The sequence below is a fragment of the Cyprinodon variegatus genome, unplaced genomic scaffold (genome assembly GCF_000732505.1).
Source record: "Cyprinodon variegatus isolate N-32 unplaced genomic scaffold, C_variegatus-1.0 Scaffold384, whole genome shotgun sequence".
NCBI lineage: Eukaryota > Metazoa > Chordata > Actinopteri > Cyprinodontiformes > Cyprinodontidae > Cyprinodon > Cyprinodon variegatus.
Window position 1 is genome coordinate 36,117 of NW_015150837.1, and position 22,012 is coordinate 58,128.

General features: G+C 37.4%; 1 protein-coding gene across 1 annotated transcript in view; it reads right to left on the bottom strand.

The window, feature by feature from the left end:
* The window catches only part of cep112 (centrosomal protein 112kDa), a 108,272-nt gene that overhangs the window by 32,054 nt on the left and 54,206 nt on the right, over nt 1–22,012 (bottom strand). The window contains exons 17-18 of the mRNA XM_015387031.1: nt 7,155–7,290; nt 2,012–2,119 (exon numbers count right to left, since the gene is read on the bottom strand). Of these exons, the coding sequence (XP_015242517.1) occupies nt 2,012–2,119; nt 7,155–7,290 (244 nt within the window). The remainder of the gene's footprint in view (nt 1–2,011; nt 2,120–7,154; nt 7,291–22,012) is intronic.

A 22,012-nucleotide genomic window follows, 5' to 3' on the forward strand; every position in this document is an offset into this window, starting at 1 on the left:
TGTGCCCATATTTAAGAAAACATGTAAGTGATTACAACCGAACAGTGTTGTTTTATCAACAATGACGAAATTATTCTGTTGATGCTCCTTTTTTTCATGACAATAATGAGAACTGATGACCTAAACATGGATCTTTGACGAAAGCATGACGACTCATGGGTGTGTTTTCGTTGACGGGATGAGACTGGTTGAAAATGTTAGGGGGTGGTCTGTCAGATGTTTAAATACATCATTTACCTATAATCTGTTGTGCAGTGGTGCACATTCTGCAAATATTTCATTGCATACCGTTTATTTTTGGATAAAGACCCAGATGAAAAGGTACATAGATCTTTGAATATTTCTCCCTCACAGCTTTTGTTTCTATCTATTTAAATATGATAAATGGTAAATGTTTCCTTGTATTGTCATTAAAACATTTTCTATGTTTCCTTTGAATATTTCAACATTTTTTTTAACATACTCTTGAATTTTACGTCCGGATTGTCAAGGCATTATAAAGCAATTATGTAGGTTCTTTGTGTAATTGTTTATATCAGACCCCTATGAATTGTAATCTACTTTAATCTACCCTGAGCAGCAGTAACCAAGGGGCACATTCTGAGAAATAAAGGCAAACTTGCCAACATAGAAAGATGTTTTTGTTTTTAGCTTTTTTGGAGCAATGAAGATTTTATTGATCTCTGCGTAATGCATATTTCATAGTAGATCAGGAAGAATTTGCTTTTGAATGGAAATCTTGTGTTTAAAACCATTCCTTTATTGTAAATTTTGTCAGCTTGTCTGTCTGCTATTTTAACCAAATGATGTGTTGAACTAGATCTGCTATTTTCACAACTTTTGTGAGACATGTTTTTATAAACTAGGGCATTAATTCATAAAAGTTATTTGAATTCTATAAATCAAAACCTAAATATTTCTTAGAACTCTCAAGTAAAATGAGATTTGATTAATACCTATACATATAGTTTTAGGGATTGCTAATAATAATACAAAAAAGTATAAAATACATTACCTTTCCTACAGTAAATAACTGCACACATACAATTGGTTCCTTTTTTAAGTGCATGAAATACTGCTGGGCGATTTTTTCCAAAAAAATAAAAATTGAGATATTTTCTAAACTAAAACTGAGATTATTCTCTGCTGTTATGCTGAGGCCAATGGTTGCTCCAGGCTTCCATTGTTTTTATGGTCTTGATTGCTCCATTGTCCATTGTTGCAGATTTTTCTGTTACATAGAAAAAATGCTTACTTAGAAGTCGCATGCATGGATCTGAGCACTACCTGCAACTCTTTCCTCCCTTCTGCTGCAATCCTACTTTGAGCGCATCAAGACCACCTAAAGGACTGGATGGAGGTTGTGTCTTACTCTTATAAAGAATAATAAGGCCAAACTACCTCTGCAATTTGGAAATATAATTTCCCATTTAGATTGAATTGAAAATGCAATTAATTGTCCAGTCCTAGCATAAACAGCAATAAAAAGTTATAGATCCTAATCAAGTTTTACAGTAAATTTAGTCAATGCTGTTATGGTCTGTAACTATACAACTCTGCTTAGGCTTGTTATTCAAACATGTATGTGAAGCATGTTAAATTAGTCTCAAGTGTTTTTCTTCCCTTACATAATTGAATCCGCTTCCTGAAAAGTATCCAGTCCTGTAGATTAACTTAATCTAGCATCACAACTTCAGCCAGAGTGTTTTCATAATGATTCCTTGTCCCTAAACTGAGAAAGAACCATAAACATATAATGAGAAAGCATGCGTCGCCCATGCTGCCTGCATTAGTGTTCAAAAGGCCACAGTTAAAATGCCTGCTGAGCAGAAACTGAGTCTTAATGTAAAGTGTTTGATAAAAGATAACAAGTAGCACAGATGGGAACGAGGGAAGAGAGTATTTTAAATAGAAGTCAGCTTAGACAGGCTAAACTTTCACTCATAACATAGAGAATGTTACGATGTGGAATAAAAGCAACAGGAACAGAGAGTCCCAGCTTTATACAAACCTGCTGCTCGTATTTCTGTCTCAGTGCATCAAGCTGCTGAGAGAACTCCTTGGCCTGTTTCTCTCTTAGGGTTTTGGAGCGGATCAGGTCCTCTTCTACCTTCTCCATCTGGGGGGAAACAAGATTGCAACAATAAAAGAGAAAAGTCTAAATCTTTTCACAGTAAATCATAAAATTCCATCAAAATTCTAATGTAAATTCTGACATTGAAAATTTACTGCAACTAATAGGAAGCAGATTCATTAAGTTCTCAACTTTAAAACTCCCAAAAAATTTCATTTGATGATCCGATTTTTTTTTATCATATGCAAAAGAAGCATTTCTAAAATCTTTTTTTTCTCCTGGATTTAAAATTGAATTAATGTTTCATTAAAAAAGCTTTAATTACCAACATGATACAGAATAAAACTTGATTGTTTACTCAACCTAATAAAAGCAGAAGCAGTATGAACACCAAATTATCAATACATCAATAATAAAACAAGGATGTTTTTAAAGGTGCATTATGGGGGTTAATTTTTTTTTTCCTTTTTACATGTTATTAGAACAGTTTTCTCTATTTGCTCCATCAACCAGTTCATGAGAGACTGATCGTGGCCGAACTCTCTGGGTGCTACAAATAATGCCCTCCTGTTTACCTGCCTACTCTGTTCACTCTCCGCCGCTGAGAACAGGGGCGACGGTTTGTGAATATTGATCACAACAGACCAGCAACAAGTACAACTCCAACCCCATCACAGTCTCCACACAAGAGTAAGAAAATAAAAGCTTTCTAGTTCAACCATAAACACCAAACTGAAATCTGATGAGCAACGAAATAAGACAAGATTAGAGAGGAAGCTTTTAACAAGGAGGGAACTGGAATGAAGGATACACAGTTTGCTCTCTTTTTGCTATAAAGGTAAGATCCTCCATTTTAAACAACTTTTATAGTTATACCTTTCTTACTTTTGAAGACATTAGACCTCTAAATAAAAAAAAACCTGTCCAGTCTTTGTGCAATGCAGGGATTTTTTCTTTTAATAAAAAAAAGAAAAATGAAAATCTAAAAGACTCATATCTAAACAGATAAACAAGGACAGGCCTGCTAGGAGCATTATGAGTAATATACAGCACCATTCAGACCAGGTAATTGGGGCTAGACAATTGATCAATTCACCTAATTTGAGGTTTATGAAGATTACATTTTTAGATAATCTGGATTGTATTCTCTAATCCACTCCTTGGGCTTCCATACCTCAGTGTGAGATCAATCCATCGCTTTTTGTTCTTAGATGTTTACTCATAGGGGAGTGGCGGCCTAGTGGTTACAGCATAGGGCTTGGAATCCTGAGGTTGTGAGTTTGAAACCCACTACCACAGACTGCCACTCTGGCTCTATGTGAAAGATCCTTAAACCCAGATTGCTCCCCAGACGCCCAACAATTTAAGCCCACTGCCCCCAAAAGGCCGGAATTAAAGCAAAAGGAAAACTCCTCAAAGGGAAAACAAAAAAAGTTGAATAATAAAAAAATAATTTTAATAAAAACGAAAAACCAACCGCAAACGTAAAGTTGGTCCAATTTCAATGGTTTGTGGGAAAAGAATATTTTACAGCATGTTTCACAGCTTAAGTTCCATTGCTGTTTAAATTAAGTTCACCTCTTAAAGGGGATGACTGTGATAAAAGCTAATTTTTGAAAGCAGTCTATGTCATTGGTTACTTTGGTCATACAGGCCTTAAATCACTGTCTTCTCTAGATTTATCCTTCAGCTTAAAAGTTGGATATAAGAACTGGAATTATGCCCCAGAACTCTCCCATCATTTGCAGGCTCCTGATAAGCTCCCCAGGTTTGATTTATATAGATAATAATAAACATACAATCTTTTTTCTTGTTATAAACATATCCTTTAAGTAACACTCTATTCTACAACCAGAATTTGCCTTAAAACCTTTCCTGTCAGCAACTAATAACCAAGTTAGTAAAAAAAAAACAAAAAACATTTTTAACAAGTTTATCAGTTTTATGTTTTGTTCAGATTTTTATTTTGTAATAACAATGTCCCTATTCATGAATATTGTTACTCTAATGCATATTTTATTCTGTTTTAGCCCATCTGCAATGTCAAGATTGTAGTAAATAATAATAAGCGGAGCGTATTATTATTAATGCAATTGATGATTCTTTCTTTAACTGTTCAATAATTTAAAAAGAAAAACTTTCTCTAAATCCCAAGAATTTGACAGAGGCCTTTTGATGCTTCTTTTATTATGTAATAGAGATTTCTCAACAGAAAGTTTGTATTTTATTGACGAAGTAATGAGAGCTTGATTTATGAATGGTAACCAGGTTCAACATTAAACCGTGTGGAATAAATCTAAGACTGTCCTTTTATTTTACCTTCCTCACAGCCGGGAGATTTCATACTTTTGTTCAGGTGATGAAAAGTAACAACAGAAGATGAAATGTACAGAAATATCTCAGTTATGCTGTCTGTAAGACCTGCAAAATCCTCCTTAAAGTGTTTTTTATTAATCTGTTAAGGATTTTAAAATGTCTTTGAACTCTAATCTCAGCATAGTTTTGATTCCATCCAAAGATGCTTCTTCTTCCCCCAAATTAGGACAGAATCTTCCCTTTAACTGCAGTCTAAATACAAACGGCTGATTTCCTTTCTAAAACAGAGAAAGGAGTGACACAGATAATCTATTTAGATATCACACCATCTGCAAAAAGAGACAGCAAAGACGATGAAAGAAATGACAAGAGGATGAGAAAAGAGTAAAAAAAAAAAAATTCGTTTGAAGTACTTTCCACAACATTAAAGCCTTAGCAGAAGGATGCACAAGCGGTGTGGGGAGGAGGAAGAGGAGGAAAGAGCGAACGAGGGAGAGAAGATGACAGGGATGCAGAGGAGACTGCTCAGTGCTCCCACGGCTTTGATGTGGGCTGAGGATAAAGTCAGATTGAAGATCGGGATGCCAGGGGCACAATGGGAAAAGAAGGAATGAGCTAGAGGATGGAAGGATGAGAGCAGCAGAAGGAGAAGGGAAAGTGCTGCATTTAAGAGGAGAGGAAAAAATAACAAGTCTTCCAGTGCATGCATTTAAAAATACTCATGTTGAAGCAATCCTTCAGAAAAAAAACAAAAAAAAACTCCTTTCATATGAATTCATCCAGTGCTACTTTACAAAACGAGAGGGAAAGAAATGATGGCATAATTAATTTCTTTAAATTAAGTCTTAGGAAACAAAGGCTGTTTCTTGAGCCCAGATTCGTGCATAAACTCGACACCCACACAATCTCTCATATTCCTACACCCTGTGTGCCCCCGAACGCACCGACTGAGTTTAAAACTTCACCAATCAGCAACTTAAAACTTGCAAATCTCTTTAACATGGAGCACTTTGAAACATTTAGGACCACACACAGCACAGCTAGACTTGTTCAACAAAAAGAAAACGCCTATAGCTATAGACTGCATCACAAGTTGTACACAGAGTGCATATTGATTAGGAAACTTTTCCAATAAGCTGCAGCCCACGCAGCGCCAGCTGCTGATGGTGAGGCTCCGCTGCCAGAGTAATTAGTCTATCTGCTTATAGCGGCGGCCCATTCTCCACTGGAACCGGGGCGCCCGGTGTCCTGCCCACTTACAACCTGTGAGGTTATTAAGCGTTAGGGGAGAAATTAAAGATGAATGAGCAGGATTTTATTTCATTTCACTTATTCAGGCAAAGGGCCCAAGGGTGATTATGTTCTTGGCACTTCCATATAGATTTTTGTTCTTGTGTAAAGCTGTTAAAAGGTGAGGAGAATTTAACAATTTTACTGCAGAGATGTGTGTTTGTATAAATGCACAGAATGAAATAATTAAGCCAAGCTGTAATAAGACTTCCACAACTGGCCACATTTATTGGCGCAGCTGGTGAAGATGTGTAAAAACTCTGTTCAGCAATATTCATCTTTTTACTGCTGCAACATTAAGTTAACATGGGAACATTTGAAAACAGCCAACCCGTCATTTTCCTGCATAGATGAAGGAAAAAAAATAAGTATAACAAAAAAAATAGACATATATCTATTAACAAAAATAAAGGTTCCACAAACATCGGTTCCTTTCTGCCAGTGCTTCAGTTTGGCTCACAGTCCAATGCCTAATGTTCTACAGAGAGATGACCAGAGCTTTGTAGATCTTCCAAAGTGCTGCTTTTTGTCTAATTCTGTCTTTTTTATAGCTCACCTACCTGATTTCCTCAAGGATGCTACTTGGAGGTTGATATGGCAACAAAAATATACATTTTCTGTGTAAAGACACATGTCTGTACTGATTTAGTGATATTTCCATACCCAGGCAACAAGCTAACTTTTTGTGCTACTTGAACTCTAACAGTGCATTTAAAACATTCAAAAAATCTAGATATATATAAAATTGTCAACACTAAAACTAAATTGTGCTGTATCTTTATGTCTTCAATGTATGTTGTGTACTACATTGCCTATTCTTTTAATAGCAGCAATGTTTTGATGTCAGGATCTGTCTAGTTTAAACTTGTGTCCTTACTGTGTGACGCTGCTGCCTTTATACAGAAATATAAAGAGCCTTTGGCTAATTCTGTTTTTTCTAACTGGTGAACTGTCATGTCATATATTTTATTTAAATATCACTGTCACCTTAAAAAAAATCTTATCAAAACAAACAGGTCCCCTGGGCCTTTGGAAAAGAAAGAAACCTGTAACACCATAGATCCAACAACACCTATGCAGGGACTGTGTCCTTTTCCATGTATTTATTCTTTGTTGCAATGCAAACCACATTTTCGTTAGATTTGACCAATGAAACAGTTCTGGTTAAAGTCACAGTAAATAAGTAAACATCAAAATAATTAGTTGGCACAAATATCCACTAATGGTTGATATGGAGACTTGGTGACCCCTCCTTTGGGTCTTCTTAACATACCAAACCAATCAGCAGTCTGTATGTGATGAAGGTTCTCATAACTTAAAAATGTAAAGTATAGAAAAAAGGCAAATTCTTTTAGGCTGCTTTTCTCCCACGTTTTCATCAAGGATGCCAATCAATTCTGCCCTTCAATAAGCATTGCTGATTTTCTACATGTGCAAAGATGTATAGTTTTTGATTTAATAGTTTTATTCAGACCTGGAGTTTCATGTCAGCATAGGCCTTCTCAGAGCTGAGCTCCACCTGTTTCTTGAACTGCTCCAGTGCCAAATCGGCCTGCTGGATCTGCTGTCTTTGGCTCTGTCTCGCCCTGTCCAGCTGGCTCTCCATCTCCCTTCAAAGCAAGCATAAGAACAAAGGAATGAATACAGTTCACTCGAGCAAAGACTTTCAGCTGCAGAAAAGAGGAGGGAAAATGTACAAAACTAAAGTATATACTGACTCCATATCAGGGTATAAATTGTGATGCAAAAGGTTGTTGGTTTGCAGAAAGGAGTATCGAGATAGCAAGAAAAATGACATAAATCCTAATTCTGCCATTAAAATGAAAGATAACAAAGAGCAGTTTACTATTAGATTTCGTTGGAAAACTAACTTTCCAAAATTTGGCCAGAAAGATTTAGAAAAAAACTGTCATAATATTTACTGGATCTAAGACAAAGAGGATTTGATCTATAGCCCTACCCATAAATACCCTGTATAGGTTATTTATCATGAGATCCTTACTGTACCTGCTTTACAAAATTCTGATTAAGCCTCGCTAATTCAAAACAAAATATTAGTTATCAGCCATGCAAATATGATTACTGGCACAAACCAACCGTTATGGCAGGAGACTCAATCCTGTTAGGGTTTTTAATAAATGTCCTTCGTCTTCTTCATAACAGATTTGTTACATTTAAAGTTTTATGTAAATTGTGTAAAATGTATTCTGTAATAAATGCGTACTGCATTATCTTTCACTTGTTTCATAAACATGTGTGTCTTCCAAGCTGGTTGGCTGTTACTGCTGCCAAATGTCAGGGCACAGAGTTGTGAGAAGGAAAGTATTGACAGGCAGACTGAGGGGGACAGCATCGCACTGAGACCTGTCAGAGTGCAGCCAGGATGCCCAGCCTCCAAATCACATACAGGAGCAAGTGAGCAGCTGTCAAGCTCAATAACACAGGGGGAGATGAGGTGGATGGATAGACGGATGGATGACAGAGGTAGATGTGAAGGTTGGAATGGAAGGTGATTTATTTTTGTATCCAGTCATCTATTCCAACATCCCTCCCCTCCTCCATGGATTGTAAAAGAGTGGGAGGGGGGGTTAACTTTACCCCGGCTGACATCGGAGCAATCGACAGGATGCACCCTTGACTGATCAGTCAGTCACAGAGCTGAAATGCTCGCAACTAGACCTATAGTCAATTCCAACCCTTCAATTAACCCACATTTCTGCAGAAATATTGAACCTTTCTGCTGCAGACCAGAAGTAGGGCTCCTTGCAAAATGTATGCTAAATAAAATGCAAAGGCATCAAATTAAAGTTAGTGAAACATTTTTACAAACCTGTAATGAGACACAGTCTACATTAAGATCAGGAGCGTAAAAAATAAAATAAAATGCAGGGTGAACTTGTACAGTCGGTCAGGTTTGGAGGGTGAAAGCTGCATCTATTAGGTCCCATTTTTGAAAGAATTACAGCTGGTAAAATGCAATATTGTCATTGTGATATCTACTACAAATACTATTACACCACTCCAAGACAAACCCTCAGGTAAGCCTATCTAACCAAGCAAAAAGAAAAAAAAAAGATAAAATAAAGTGGGAGATGTATTCCACGCCAGCTCATTGCTCTCACAATCAGATACATTTTTTTTTCTTTTGCGTAATTTGAAAACAAAAAAAAGGGGGTTGAAAATATACTGCTCATGTTTCACAGCTCATTGTTCCTCCAGATGGAAAGTTTTGAGTCCAATTTAAATCAATGCTAGTTGGGAGATAATTTAAGCCATTCATTCAGCTTATACTGAAGACAGGGTGTTAATTATCCACTGTGTCACATGGTTAGAACGTTCTTAATATCGTTTACTTTTCACTTTTAGGAGGAAATTATACAGACAAAAAAAAAAAAAAAAACTCTTTAAGTTTTATAAGGGTTATGTTTGTAATGTGCTACTAGCCATGTAGGGAACACATGTGACCAGAACCGAACACTTTGATCTCCTTGCAAAAGCTGTATAGGGTGGAGAACTAACCCCCTTGTTCCACTGGATGTGGAACTGGTGAGAGAGCACTGTGCCTTCGCAGCTGATCGCTGCTAGATGTGCCCGGCCTTCGCCGCTTCACCAAAACACGCGGTTTTTGTATTTTTTCGAGGGTTTGTAAACGATCTTTTTTTTATTAAGCCTTCAGAGTGGGAAGATTTTGAAACACAGTTTTTGCGGTTCCATCTTTAAGCTCTAACCACATTTTTTTTCTTACACGCATGCGTCATAGCGTCGCCTCTAAACACGCATTCGCGACACAGTATCCCAACAACAATGGCGCCGTACTGTGTTGAATGGTTGCTGCTCATGCTACTCACCCTGCTGTCGGGCTTACAACAGAATCTTCTTCTTCTGGAATATCTCCAGGAAGAACAGAGCAATATCGACGACATAGTTCAGCACCTGAATTTGACTGAACCACGAAAAGGGACTAAAACATATCTTTAAAAAACCTCTTTTATTTGACAATCTTTTACTAAAACATGGTTTGATGAGCAGAATGACACCTCAGTATTTCAGTGCAAATGCATCTATCAGCCTGCAGCCTATTTTCACTGAATTGACTTTGGGTCAGAAGTTCGTCATTGATGTTAAATGAGTCTGACCTATCAAACAATTGAAGCCTTATATTCAAGATGAATACTCAGAAGCAACCGCATCCAGCTCAACTCAGACCCTAATGGCACCTCCACGTAAGGTAGAAAAAAGTAGAAAAAAAATTCGGCAAGCTAGGTGAATGAGCAGAGAAGTGCTGTAGTTTTAGGTTTTGGCCACATAGGGCAGTCATTTTCTCTTTAATAATATATCTCTTAATTATATTTGTTGGTTCTTTGGTGTAGGATTTAATCTAGACAGGTGAGTGTGTCCTTTTTTAACAGGCAAGTCCATCACTTCTCAATCTGCTGGTCCATATGGGTCTGCTATTAGGTCTATTGTCTCTAGTGCCTACAACTTACACAGTGTTGCCTTAAGGAAGCTTAATACAGATGCAAGCTGCAATTTTATGATTTTAATTTGTATAGCCAATAACGAAATATAAAGAAGTGGAACAATGCGGTAGTAATGTGACAAAATGGGTGGAATACCTTTACAAGGTACTGTGACATTAAAAGTATGCAGGAAAAAATCCAATGTGCCCCTATGTAGAAAACAAAGTTTTTAAAGAAATGAATGTTTTCCAAATATAAAAGCAATGGTAAAGCATAAACAGTAACAGAATGAAACTAACAACACAGACCAAGAACAAAAGCGCCGGATTCAGAAAGGAATGTGCAGGCTTTCTCTCCTCTTTAAAGCGTTCTGTCTCTTAGTAATTTTGGTTTCTCTCATGTTGGACATCAAACAACAAAGAGGCCGTTTTTTTCCTTTCCCGTTTTTGTGTACTCTGTAATTATTAATCAAACTCGCTGCATGACTGCCTCTCGGACTCAGTCAGACACAAAAGTATTTGTGGCGAGAGGCTAAGAAGGAAAGAGAAAGGAGAACAGGAAACAGAGAGGATGTCACAGAAATAGCTAACTTCCAAAGAATTGCAAATAAAAAAAGATGAGAATTTGTGTGTGTGCTTCACTTGAGAGAGGAGAGAGAATTCATGCGGGTCTATGGGTGTGTGCATGCAAGGGTGCATGGATCTTTGTTCATAAGGCACAGTCTCAAACTCTCTCTGAGATTCACAACTCAACTCAAAGAAAGCTCTACAGCTATGTTGGAACTAGCTGCTAGGCTTACAGCTCCTCAGCTACAGAGGGAAAAAGGAGGAAAAGAATCCACCGCAGCTAACTTTAAAATGAAACTTACAGTACGAGGATGTAAAGAAATGACTGTGAGAATGTGTGTGGTCACCGAAGTGGCAGACAGCGTGTCACCATCAATGACAGAGCAGAGCGATGAGGAAAAGGAAAAAAGGGAATCAGGGTGGGCTGGCAAGAAGTAGTGGAGAGGGACAGAGGAGCAGAGGGGTGGCAGCGCCAGGGCGGCCTGGTCGGCTTTAAATGGATATCTGGTCAGGAAAGTGGAAGGAGAGGAAGCTTAAATTAAAGACGTGCCTTCTCTAAAGAGGAAGTCCTCTCATTCCTCAGCAGCTGTTTTAAAGGAGGGAGCAGGGATTGTAGCTGATTTAGGTGAAGGAGCTTTTGCGATTCAGCCATCTTTGTTAGTGTATGCCATCTAATATGTAACAAAATAATACTAATAGAAAATTATGCCAGTTCCTATTGCGCCATGTCCATTTGTTTGGTTTGGCATGTGGGATATAAATACTGTAAAAACTGTTAAACAGGCAGCAGGGGCACAAAAGAAACAAGGAGAAGTGAGGATGGAGAGATAAAAGAAAGGGGACAGAAGGATAAAATAAAGTGAATAAAGAAGCTAGGCAATAGAGGACATGATGGACACAACAATGAAGGAAAGACTGAAGGTAGAAAGAGAAGGAAACGATAAAAGAATAAAGTGAAGGAAGGACACAAGCCACTAAAAAGGACCAAGAAAGAAAAGGACAAATGATAAGAAAGAAAAAAAAGAAAAGAAGGACACAAGAAAGAAAGGAAGAACATGGGCAATGCTGGAATAAAGGACAAATGAGAAGAAAATAAGGATGGAGAGAAAAGAAGTGGAAGAAGGGGATAAGAGATGAGGGAACTATGAGAGTAGAGACAAGGACTGGGAAGGGCATGGCCAATTGATGGAATAAGGAGAAAATCAGAGGAAGGCAATTAGAAAGGAAGGAAATAAGGAATGAGAGACAACAAAGAAATAATGCAACAAAGAACATGGTCAAGGGGAAAAGGAGGAGAAAAAAGTTAGAAAGGAGAGGAAACAAAAGGATGTAAGAACAACATAAGGGAATGGAGGGAGGACACAAAATGAAGGAAAGACTGAAGGATGATGGTAGAACACAAAAGGTAGAAAGAACACAAAATGAAAGGAGTCAAAGAAGGGTGGATGGAGACAATGAAATAAGAAAAGACAAGAAAGAAAGTGGGTAGGACACAAATAGGAAGGACACAGAAAGAAGCATTAAGGACACAATAAAGTAAAGAAAAAGGAACCAAAATAGAAGAAGAGAGCTGATTAAAATAGGGATGGAATGACAAGAAATGAAACAAATGGTAAAAGGAAGAACATATGGAGGGAAATAAGGGACATAAGAAAAAATTAGTTTGGAGACAATAAAAGAAATATTCAAGGTGAGGTCTGAGGAAAATAAAAAAAGGGCTGTCAGACAATGGAAATAAGGAAGGAAGGACAGGAGGATGGAAGCATCATGGCAGGACATAAACAGGACACATTGAAGGAATGACAAAGCAAGATGGAAGAATTAAAAGAAAGAGATGAGGAAGAAAGGATGGATGGAAAGACAAAAGGAAGAGGAAAGGAGAACATTTTATTTAGCAAATAAAAGTTTATACACTGAAATGGTATGCATTATTTTTCCATGCCTATCCAGACCTAGAAGAAACATTCCATACCTTAGCTTAAAGGAAACATAAGAACACAACAATAAACCTGAATGCTTCTGCAAAGGTCCTTTTATTTCCCAGTGTAAACAGATCATTTAAGAATGGTATGGAGCCATGTGGGTGGAGCAGAACATGGAAACAACTGGCAAGCAGACCTGAATGGAAGCCTGCATATGGATGCCTCTGGTCTGCTGCATAAAAAGAGCCAGAGTGTGTGCATGCAATTTCTATGTGTGTGTGTGTGTGTGTCTGTATGGAAGTGCACGCAGAGCGTCCCGCATCTGCGTTTGTGAGCTCATCCAAACGGAATGATAACGAATCCATGGACACATCAAAGGGGCCTCCGGAAAAAAAAAAAAATTATAAAAAGAGGGAGCACATAAAAAGAGAGAAAATGCAAAACTGAAATATTCAGCACCCTCTGAAGAAAGAATAAAACAGGCTTGGTTTTCATCCACATCCCCAGAGAAACCCAGAGAAAGAGGGAGAGGAGGAAAAAAAGAAGACTGAAACAAGCAGAGAATGAGAGACAGACCACAAATAAGCGAACACAAAAGAGAGGCGATACAAGGGTGAGAAAATATTAAAAACAGAACAAGTTGAGAGAGCAGAATGGAGAGCTGGATGGTTTTAATGCTGCCTACACATGTGGCCTGTTTGTTGAAAGCATTGCACCTCTAAACTAGTGGAATAAAATGGTCACAGTGTGTAAGAAGGATGCATCTCTTATATTACGCTCATCTGGGTGCTTGGATGGAACAGTTTGGTACTGGTGCCAGGTTCTTTAACCGATTAAAGCCTTTAATGGCATATTTAAGTTTTATTTTTCTATTGCTCTCTGTCTTTTGTTACAGAAAACTATTACGTTTAACTTCTGTGCACTTGGACTTTAGCAATTCAAACTTTTCTCTGGTACCAACGCAGAAATATTTCAGACCTTATTCAAGACTGTATTTCAATGCAGGTCAAAAATAGTACATGTTGTAAAAGCGGGGGAGCTTAAGAGAGAGAAGGGGCTTTACTCAAACACGGGCGGATGTGACAGATGACATTTCAATTCATCTCTGGAAAGTGTTTCCTTGGGATCCGGCACTCTGCCATCCAAGCTGGAAATGACACCAGTGTTTTACATGGTGCGTGTAACCTCCTTTCAAAAAGTCAATTCAAACCCCTTTTCATTCTTTTTTTTTGGGTCATTTTTAAAGAAAGATTTTTTTCAGGGAAAAAAAAAACTATGCACTTGATATATCCTCTCATCTAGCAGACAGTATTGGGACAGAAAGATAGAAAATTTGGTTTCATGAGAGTAAAACAGTTTTCCTTCCTCTTCGTTTGTTTCGACATCATAGAGCATAGAGGTCCTTTATGCACAGTGATATATTTGTCAGTTTTGGTGATTATGGCTTACATTCAGAGGCGTAACTTGCTAAAGGACTGGTGGGGACATTCACCGGCAATAATTTCCGCTTTTTTTTCCCCCTTTCGGCTTATTTATTTTAGCCAAAGGTAACAGAGGTTGGGTACAGCTACAAAGCGTTTTGAGTCCGTGTTTGTTTTTCCCCTCTCTCGTGCTGCTCCAGTGTCCCGGTTCTCGGTGTAACATCATCGGATCTGTCGCTTTGAGACATCTGATTTGCCGCCACATTAGATTGTGTACAAAGAAGCTATGTGGTTGAAGGCGAGAAACACAGCAGCACCAAGTGAATATTAACCAGCAGATACTTGGATAATTAAGAGAAAGTTAGGAGAGGAGTTTGTTAGTTTGACATACAGAGCTTTTTCAGCTAAAAAGGGCAAAAAAATTGTGAGTTTATGCAAGTTAGTATTATAATGCAAGAAGCTTGAGAAAACTTTTTTTTTTTTTTTTTTAAGATATGCAGAGCTTCTACATATCTTAAAATGTTGCTTCTGGCATCATTATATTAATAAAGAGGTTCCTAAATCTTTTTAAACAGAGCACAGAGAGAAGTAGGGAGAGCTGCAGATTTAAAGGTGAAACAGATTTACTGGGATATCCAACACGCAATGAAATATATCTCCAAGTTTACCACAAAGGTTACCAGAAAAAAAATATGCCATGCTATATTTAAAATGCAGCATATCCATATTTTTATGGATGGATGGAATTGAAAATGTACTTCTACAGTAGGGATGCATGATATATCAATTTTGGCATTGGAAACGGCTGTTATTTGTTTTTTTGTTTTTTTTTATATACATTCATGTTTTTGGGCCCTATATATATATATAATACACTAAAAGGCATCTTTCTAACTATCAATAGATATAAATATCAATAACTATAAATAGATATAAATATCAATATCAACAATAGGAAAGCATTAAATAAATATATTTTTGTGCTCATTTTTGGAAAATACAAAAACCTGAAAGCGTAACTGTAGGTCCATCAGCCACCGCCCGGTCGTCCCAACCAGCTTTCATAACAAAGTTACACCCTTGCTTACATTACATAAAAATTCAGTTTCTCAGAAAAAAATTAGGAAAAGACATGTTTTTTAGCACAGAAAGGCTATAAAAATGTGTTTTGGTGCATTTAATACATGTAATTGTACATAGTCCAGGCACATGAGCATGAATCACCACAGAAGGATGCAGGGGGATGAGCTGCAAGTGTGCGTCCTTCAAGCTAATGCCTACTTTGTAAGTCACTTTGGATAAATGTGTATGCTAAATGCATAAACAAACATAAAAAAACACACACTCATCCATCACTCTATGAATCTAATGCTTCAATTGCTGACCTTTAGCAGCCTGGGCATTGCCATCAGTACCAGGCTGAACACATTACTGGCATCCCATCTGGGAATTTGTGACTTTTGTAACATTAATAGCCAACAAATTTGATATAGTATTTGTATTTTGCAATCCTCTTTGTTTTGGCTAATATGCTTGAGTCTGTGGGTCAGAACACAACCAGAAAAAAAAGGGAAATATGAAAAATATGGGAAAGAAAACAACTAAAACAATAAAATGTCCAGATGAGCCAGTTTAGCGTTCCAGTTTTATTGTAAAGAAAAAAAACAAATACACGCATAGTTAAGCCTATAATAAACTATTGTACTAAGAAATAAACTAGAGCTACAAAAAATTATGTTTTTTTTCTTTTTTGTTCCAAAAATCAAACTTTAACCTTTGAAAAAAAACACAATGTTTAGAAATTTTAATCATCAACTATTGCAATCTGAACAAGATACTTATGCATAGAAATTTAAAATGTAATTCTTTGCTTTTTTTCTTAACGGAAAAAACTAAATGCTGAGCAAAAGTTTTTGCCATATATGTGAGCTGGAACCCAGATATCTGATTGGATGTAAAACTGTAGGCTAAAATAAGGAGCAACAATGAAAACGCTGGAGGAAAAAAAAAATAGGAATTCAAAATTCAAGATTTCTAAAATAAGAGAGGAGGAAAGGCTTTAACATAAAATGCTTTAAATTTAAGCTTTAAATTCATTCGTCATGAACATGCTGATGAAGGCGTTTTTTCACTGAAAACTATCCTCAAACAAAATGCTTTTCCCACCATACTGTACAGCCCAGTTAGGAAACTCAGAGTTTACCTTTTGCAGCTCTTGGTATTGAACTGATGTTTAACCCATCCCCCAAACCTCTTTTTATGCAGTTGCCAAGGGGAAAAACTATTGAGCTCTGGTTAACCTTTTTATTATTCAGGATCCATACCTCCACCTGCTCCTGCACCTGAACATTAACTGGGGTTGCTTAGATACTTGTGATCCCTTGCTGGACCAGAGAGCTTTGCTTGATACTTGTTGGCATGCTGAGAACAATGAGACACACACATACACACACATATGCATGTTTCACTAAGTTTGCAACTGGAGAAAAAATACAATACAGCTTCAAAACATTTTCATCGCACATTTTCTATATAAGGGTCAAATAAAAAAAATTATCACTTAAATTTGACAATTTTAAAACACAAAAATACTAAATTTCTATGGATGCGTAGCAGTTGGAAAGAAAAGGGATGAAGGGAGGAAACATGATGGAAAAGGGAGAAAATGAAGATTGAGACAAGGAAGGAGAGAAGGATAGAATAATACATGTTTACCAGTTAAGCTGGTGCTTTATTACTTCGGCAGCTGAATCCAGACGTTTTGCACCCAGTTCACCGAACTTCAACAACTTCTTATGTTACAGGCACATCTTAAAAAAAAATCTAATCATATCATTATAATGCAAAAACTGGCAAATCACTGCATAGCACTGAAATAACGATTACCGTATTTTGCTAATCTATTGACAAGAATTTCTGCATCGTGGGACAATAAAGGGATTTTCTATTCTATTTCTATTCTATCTGATTCTCTTTTCTAATTAATACTCAAATGGCAGAAGGTTCCTTTAAGAAGATTATACACACAACTTCCAAGGTAAAACTTTGCCTTTTGAAGAGTTTTGTATAGAGCTCATCTGTGTTGAGCAGGTCGCTCTTTCAGCTAAAGGCATGTTTTAGAGTCTCTATAATCAAGCCAATCATTAATCAATTACTTAAGATTATTTCAATAATTGATTCATCTGGATTAATCTGATTATCTGTTCCAGCAGGTTTTAGCACACTAGGGGAAACCCTGTTTTTAAAACAAAGCACTTTTTATAAACTTATGGGAATAAAATAAGAAAAACTCTTTTTTTTTTCTAAGCACAACCTGGATTTAAGTAAAAGAGGGAACATTAAAAAAAAAACACATTTAAGAAATAACCTTATTATTTTTCCATAGATAAAGTAGTGAAGTCTTTTTAACTGTTAGATTTCAGAGGGACTCCACAGAAAACCTGATAGGTAGATGCATCGTTTTGATAAGGCCAACCTGGTAACAAGTGCCAAAAAGGAAAACACAAAGATTAGAAAAAAAAAAAGAGAGAGAAGCAGAATTAAACTAAAATGAATGCAGTTTTTCCCCCCCCTACTTTTACCTGACAGGTGTCTTTTAGTTGTTTTAAAACAGGGTTTTTTTCAGGTCATTGTAGCAAAAGCAGGTGAGCCTCCCCCTCTTTATGCACAACCTTCCCTCCCTCTGCGGTGCACCTCTCCATCTCTATGCTAATGCCCTGTAATGATCTAAGGTGCACAGAAGTCAGGGATGGGAAAGAAACTTCTTTGTTGTTGTTGTTGCCATAGTAACAAAGACTTGGCATAAATTTGATGCAGCCGTGTCTGTTTGCACTGCGAGACAAGGTGCTGTTCTTTCATAATAACAACATATATACCTATAAAAACAGCAAACAGGTTGTGTTTTCATGAATTTAACAGCAGTATAAATCCGAGAAAAACACATACCAGGCAGCGTCTGGCACATAGGAGGCATCTTAAGCAGCTCAACTTGTTTAATTTCACCATCCATCCCCTCATACTCATACACACACACACCTGCGTGTGGTCTTGCTTTGACTTTGAAGTTCTTCTGGATCGCCTTTAAAGGCCTTTAGTGTTGCCAGGGCAGCAGGCAGGTAGAAGACATCAGACTGCTTAGTCTGTTAGTGTGTGTCCGTGTGTGTGTGGTGGGGCCAAGTACTTAATTAGCAGAAGCCCTGCATTCCAGTTTCTGTGTTTAACTCTAAAGGAGTGAATGACTGCCTCGTTACTGATACTAACAATGAGAATTTATGCAGCAGCAGATCTGCCTGCTGTGTTAAAGCTTTTCTTTATCTGCCGTGTCGGTGTGACACTGACATGCAAACAATAGGCAGGTATAGCAACTAATGTCTTGTTATGGTTGCACTGTATTCTAAACAGGACAGCAGACTGAAAATGACTTGTTAAACACTGATTAAAGAATAAAGAAACTATGAAATTAACTCTGCCTCACAGCTTCAGCTAAAGTCATCGGAAACACAAGGAAGAATGTTCTGTTTCATGAAACATTGCAACTAAAACTTCCTGACTTCCCTGACAGCGGAGTGGAGGCTGCTCCGTGGGTTGAGCTGTTGCTGGGGTGACTTGTGCAGAACTTATTTTAAGTTTGGCAGGGTAACTTTAATCTGCTGGAGACAAAGGTACATCACGCTGCAGGGGTTAGGATGATCTACTGATTGGTTGGTGTCAGGTGAAGTTTTTTAACAAAGAGCAATTTGGGAATCTAATAAAGGTCTATCTATCTATATCTATATATATATATATATATATATATATATAGATATATATCTATATATATATATAGATATATATATATATATATATAGATATATACCACTTTATTAGGTACACCTGTCCAACTGCTCGTTAACACTTAATTTCTAAGCAGCCAATCACATGGCGGCAACTCAGTGCATTTATGCATGTAGACATGGTCAAGACAATCTCCTGCAGTTCAAACCGAGCATCAGTATGGGGAAGAAAGGTGATTTGAGTGACTTTGAAACACGCATGATTGTTGGTGCCAGAAGGGCTGGTCTGAGTATTTCAGAAACTGCTGATCTACTGGGATTTTCACGCACAACCATCTCTAGGGTTTACAGAGAATGGTCCGAAAAAGAAAAAACATCCAGTGAGCGGCAGTTCTGTGGGCGGAAATGCCTTGTTGATGCCAGAGGTCAGAGGAGAATGGCCAGACTGGTTCGAGCTGATAGAAGGGCAACAGTGACTCAGATAACCACCCGTTACAACCAAGGTGGGCAGAAGAGCATCTCTGAACGCACAGTACGTCGAACTTTGAGGCAGATGGGCTACAGCAGCAGAAGACCACACCGGGTGCCACTCCTTTCAGCTAAGAACAGGAAACTGAGGCTACAATTTGCACAAGCTCATCGAAATTGGACAATAGAAGATTGGAAAAACGTTGCCTGGTCTGATGAGTCTCGATTTCTGCTGCGACATTCGGATGGTAGGGTCAGAATTTGGCGTCTACAACATGAAAGCATGGATCCATGCTGCCTTGTATCAATGGTTCAGGCTGGTGGTGGTGGTGTCATGGTGTGGGGAATATTTTCTTGGCACTCTTTGGGCCCCTTGGTACCAATTGAGCATCGTTGCAACGCCACAGCCTACCTGAGTATTGTTGCTGACCATGTCCATCCCTTTATGACCACAATGTACCCAACTTCTGATGCCTTCTTTCAGCAGGATAATGCGCCATGTCATAAAGCTGGAATCATCTCAGACTGGTTTCTTGAACATGACAATGAGTTCACTGTACTCAAATGGCCTCCACAGTCACCAGATCTCAATCCAATAGAGCATCTTTGGGATGTGGTGGAACGGGAGATTCGCATCATGGATGTGCAGCCGACAAATCTGCGGCAAATGTGTGATGCCATCATGTCAATATGGACCAAACTCCCTGAGGAATGCTTCCAGCACCTTGTTGAATCTATGCCACGAAGAATTGAGGCAGTTCTGAAGGCAAAAGGGGGTCCAACCCGTTACTAGCATGGGGTACCTTATAAAGTGGCCGGTGATATGTATAAACACAAATCATCAGCAGAACCTGCTTTCTTCACTAATTTTGTGCAAACAAAAAGGGAATATAAATTTAGTTCCACTTTGCTCCAGTGAAAGATTTTTTTATCATTGATGCGTTGCAAGAGGTGAAAAAAAGTTAAAAATACAACAATACGTCTGAAACCCAGTTGTTCATTTTAAGTACAATTAAGATGAGCAAATTGCTTTGAAATTCAGCCAAATAAAATAAAAATCCTCTGAGTCCAGCTGGTTTTGGATGACCTTAAAGGTTTGTTGAAGATTATTAGTTTACAAACAATCCTATTGCAAGTAATGGCCAAATATTGTACCGTAGTCTCCAAATGCCAAAAAAAATCTATCTACAAAAAAAAGACCTTCTAGAAACTGTTGCCTGATCAAATATAAAGCACTCTCAGTTTTTAAAAACCACAAAATGTGACAAAGAAGGAAAAACTTTCTTGTAATTGTAAAAGATACAGAAACATGTCCATGGGCATCATGTGTTTTAAGCAGCATTAAGCTCAGTTAGATGTAGTGACAGGAATGTTGTTTAAATACAGTACATTGCATAAATAGTGCAATGACGGTGTAATGTCCGATTATTGGACTAGTAGAGAGCGGCTTGTGTTCCTGTAGGAGTTGTTTTCTAGTCATGGGGAAAAAGCTGTCTTTAAGTAACAGAGGGTCTAAGGGTTAGAAACGTATTCTAGGAAACTAAATGCAACTATAGAAAAAAGGGGCTTAGTACTCATAAAGGAGATCATTTGTAAAATGCAAGTTTCTTACAAAACAAATCTGATCATATATAGATTTAAACATAATACATTTTATTGACAGATATACAGATACTGTATCTGAGCCTTTAGTGCTGAAGTTTGTGTTTGCTCCCAAACAGACCTAAAAAAAAACAAAGCAATTTAGAGAAGCCAGCTAACCTAACAGGTCAAGGGGAAAATTGATGGGGACTTCCATTTTTTTTCTTTTTCAAAAATTTGAAAATAAAATCCAAAAATTATAAATGAATAAAAGTATGTGACTGTCAATGCTTTTTTTTTTATTTTTTATTCGCAATCTAAGATGCCAGAATTAAATAAGTAGGATTAATAACATAAACATAGCAAACATTCTCAAGTAAAGGTCTGATGAAAAAACACTTTCAAAGCCCTCAGATGTGGCAGTTCAACTCTCACTTACTTTAAAGATCAAAGAATGGGCTTGTTAAAGCCAAACTCCACCTTAAATCAAAATTCATACCCACTGTTCTTATGATCAAAGACTGAAGTCGAGAGATATAAACAACTCGCTAATAAAGACAGAACTCAGAAAGTTAAGGCTAAAGAGTGTGATGTAACTCTGAAACAAACTGCGTACTTCTCAGACTCTATGCTTCTTCCAGAACCTAAGATGTGGCTTTAACTCACCATCTGTCCCTGAACTAAAGTTTCTTTGAAAGGTTTCCCTCATTGGTTTTACTTCTTAATGTTTAACTTCTAGGAATTTGCAGAAGTAAAGACAAATCTGCAAGCATCAACCCAGATGTTGGAGCTTTGACTCCCACAACATGGCAAACATTTGGGTGTGAGGAAGACCTATTAGCTCATAAAATGTCCAGTGAAACATTTCTTTTGTTTGTTTTTAATTACATTTACATCCAAATAAATCGTACAGTGATACATTTGATATATATCGGTGTTAGATTTGATGATTATGGTTGTCTACAGAAAGCTGCAAAAAGTTGAGTCGAGGGAAAAAGTGTGGAAGAACAAGATCTGCATGTCAGACCCAACGGAAGCACACAAGCTTAAAGAGTTAAAAACAATAGGATTTCATTTAAACCAAACAGAAATACTGATTTGCTTATATATCATGCTGCAGCAATAGCTCGAACAAGTAATGA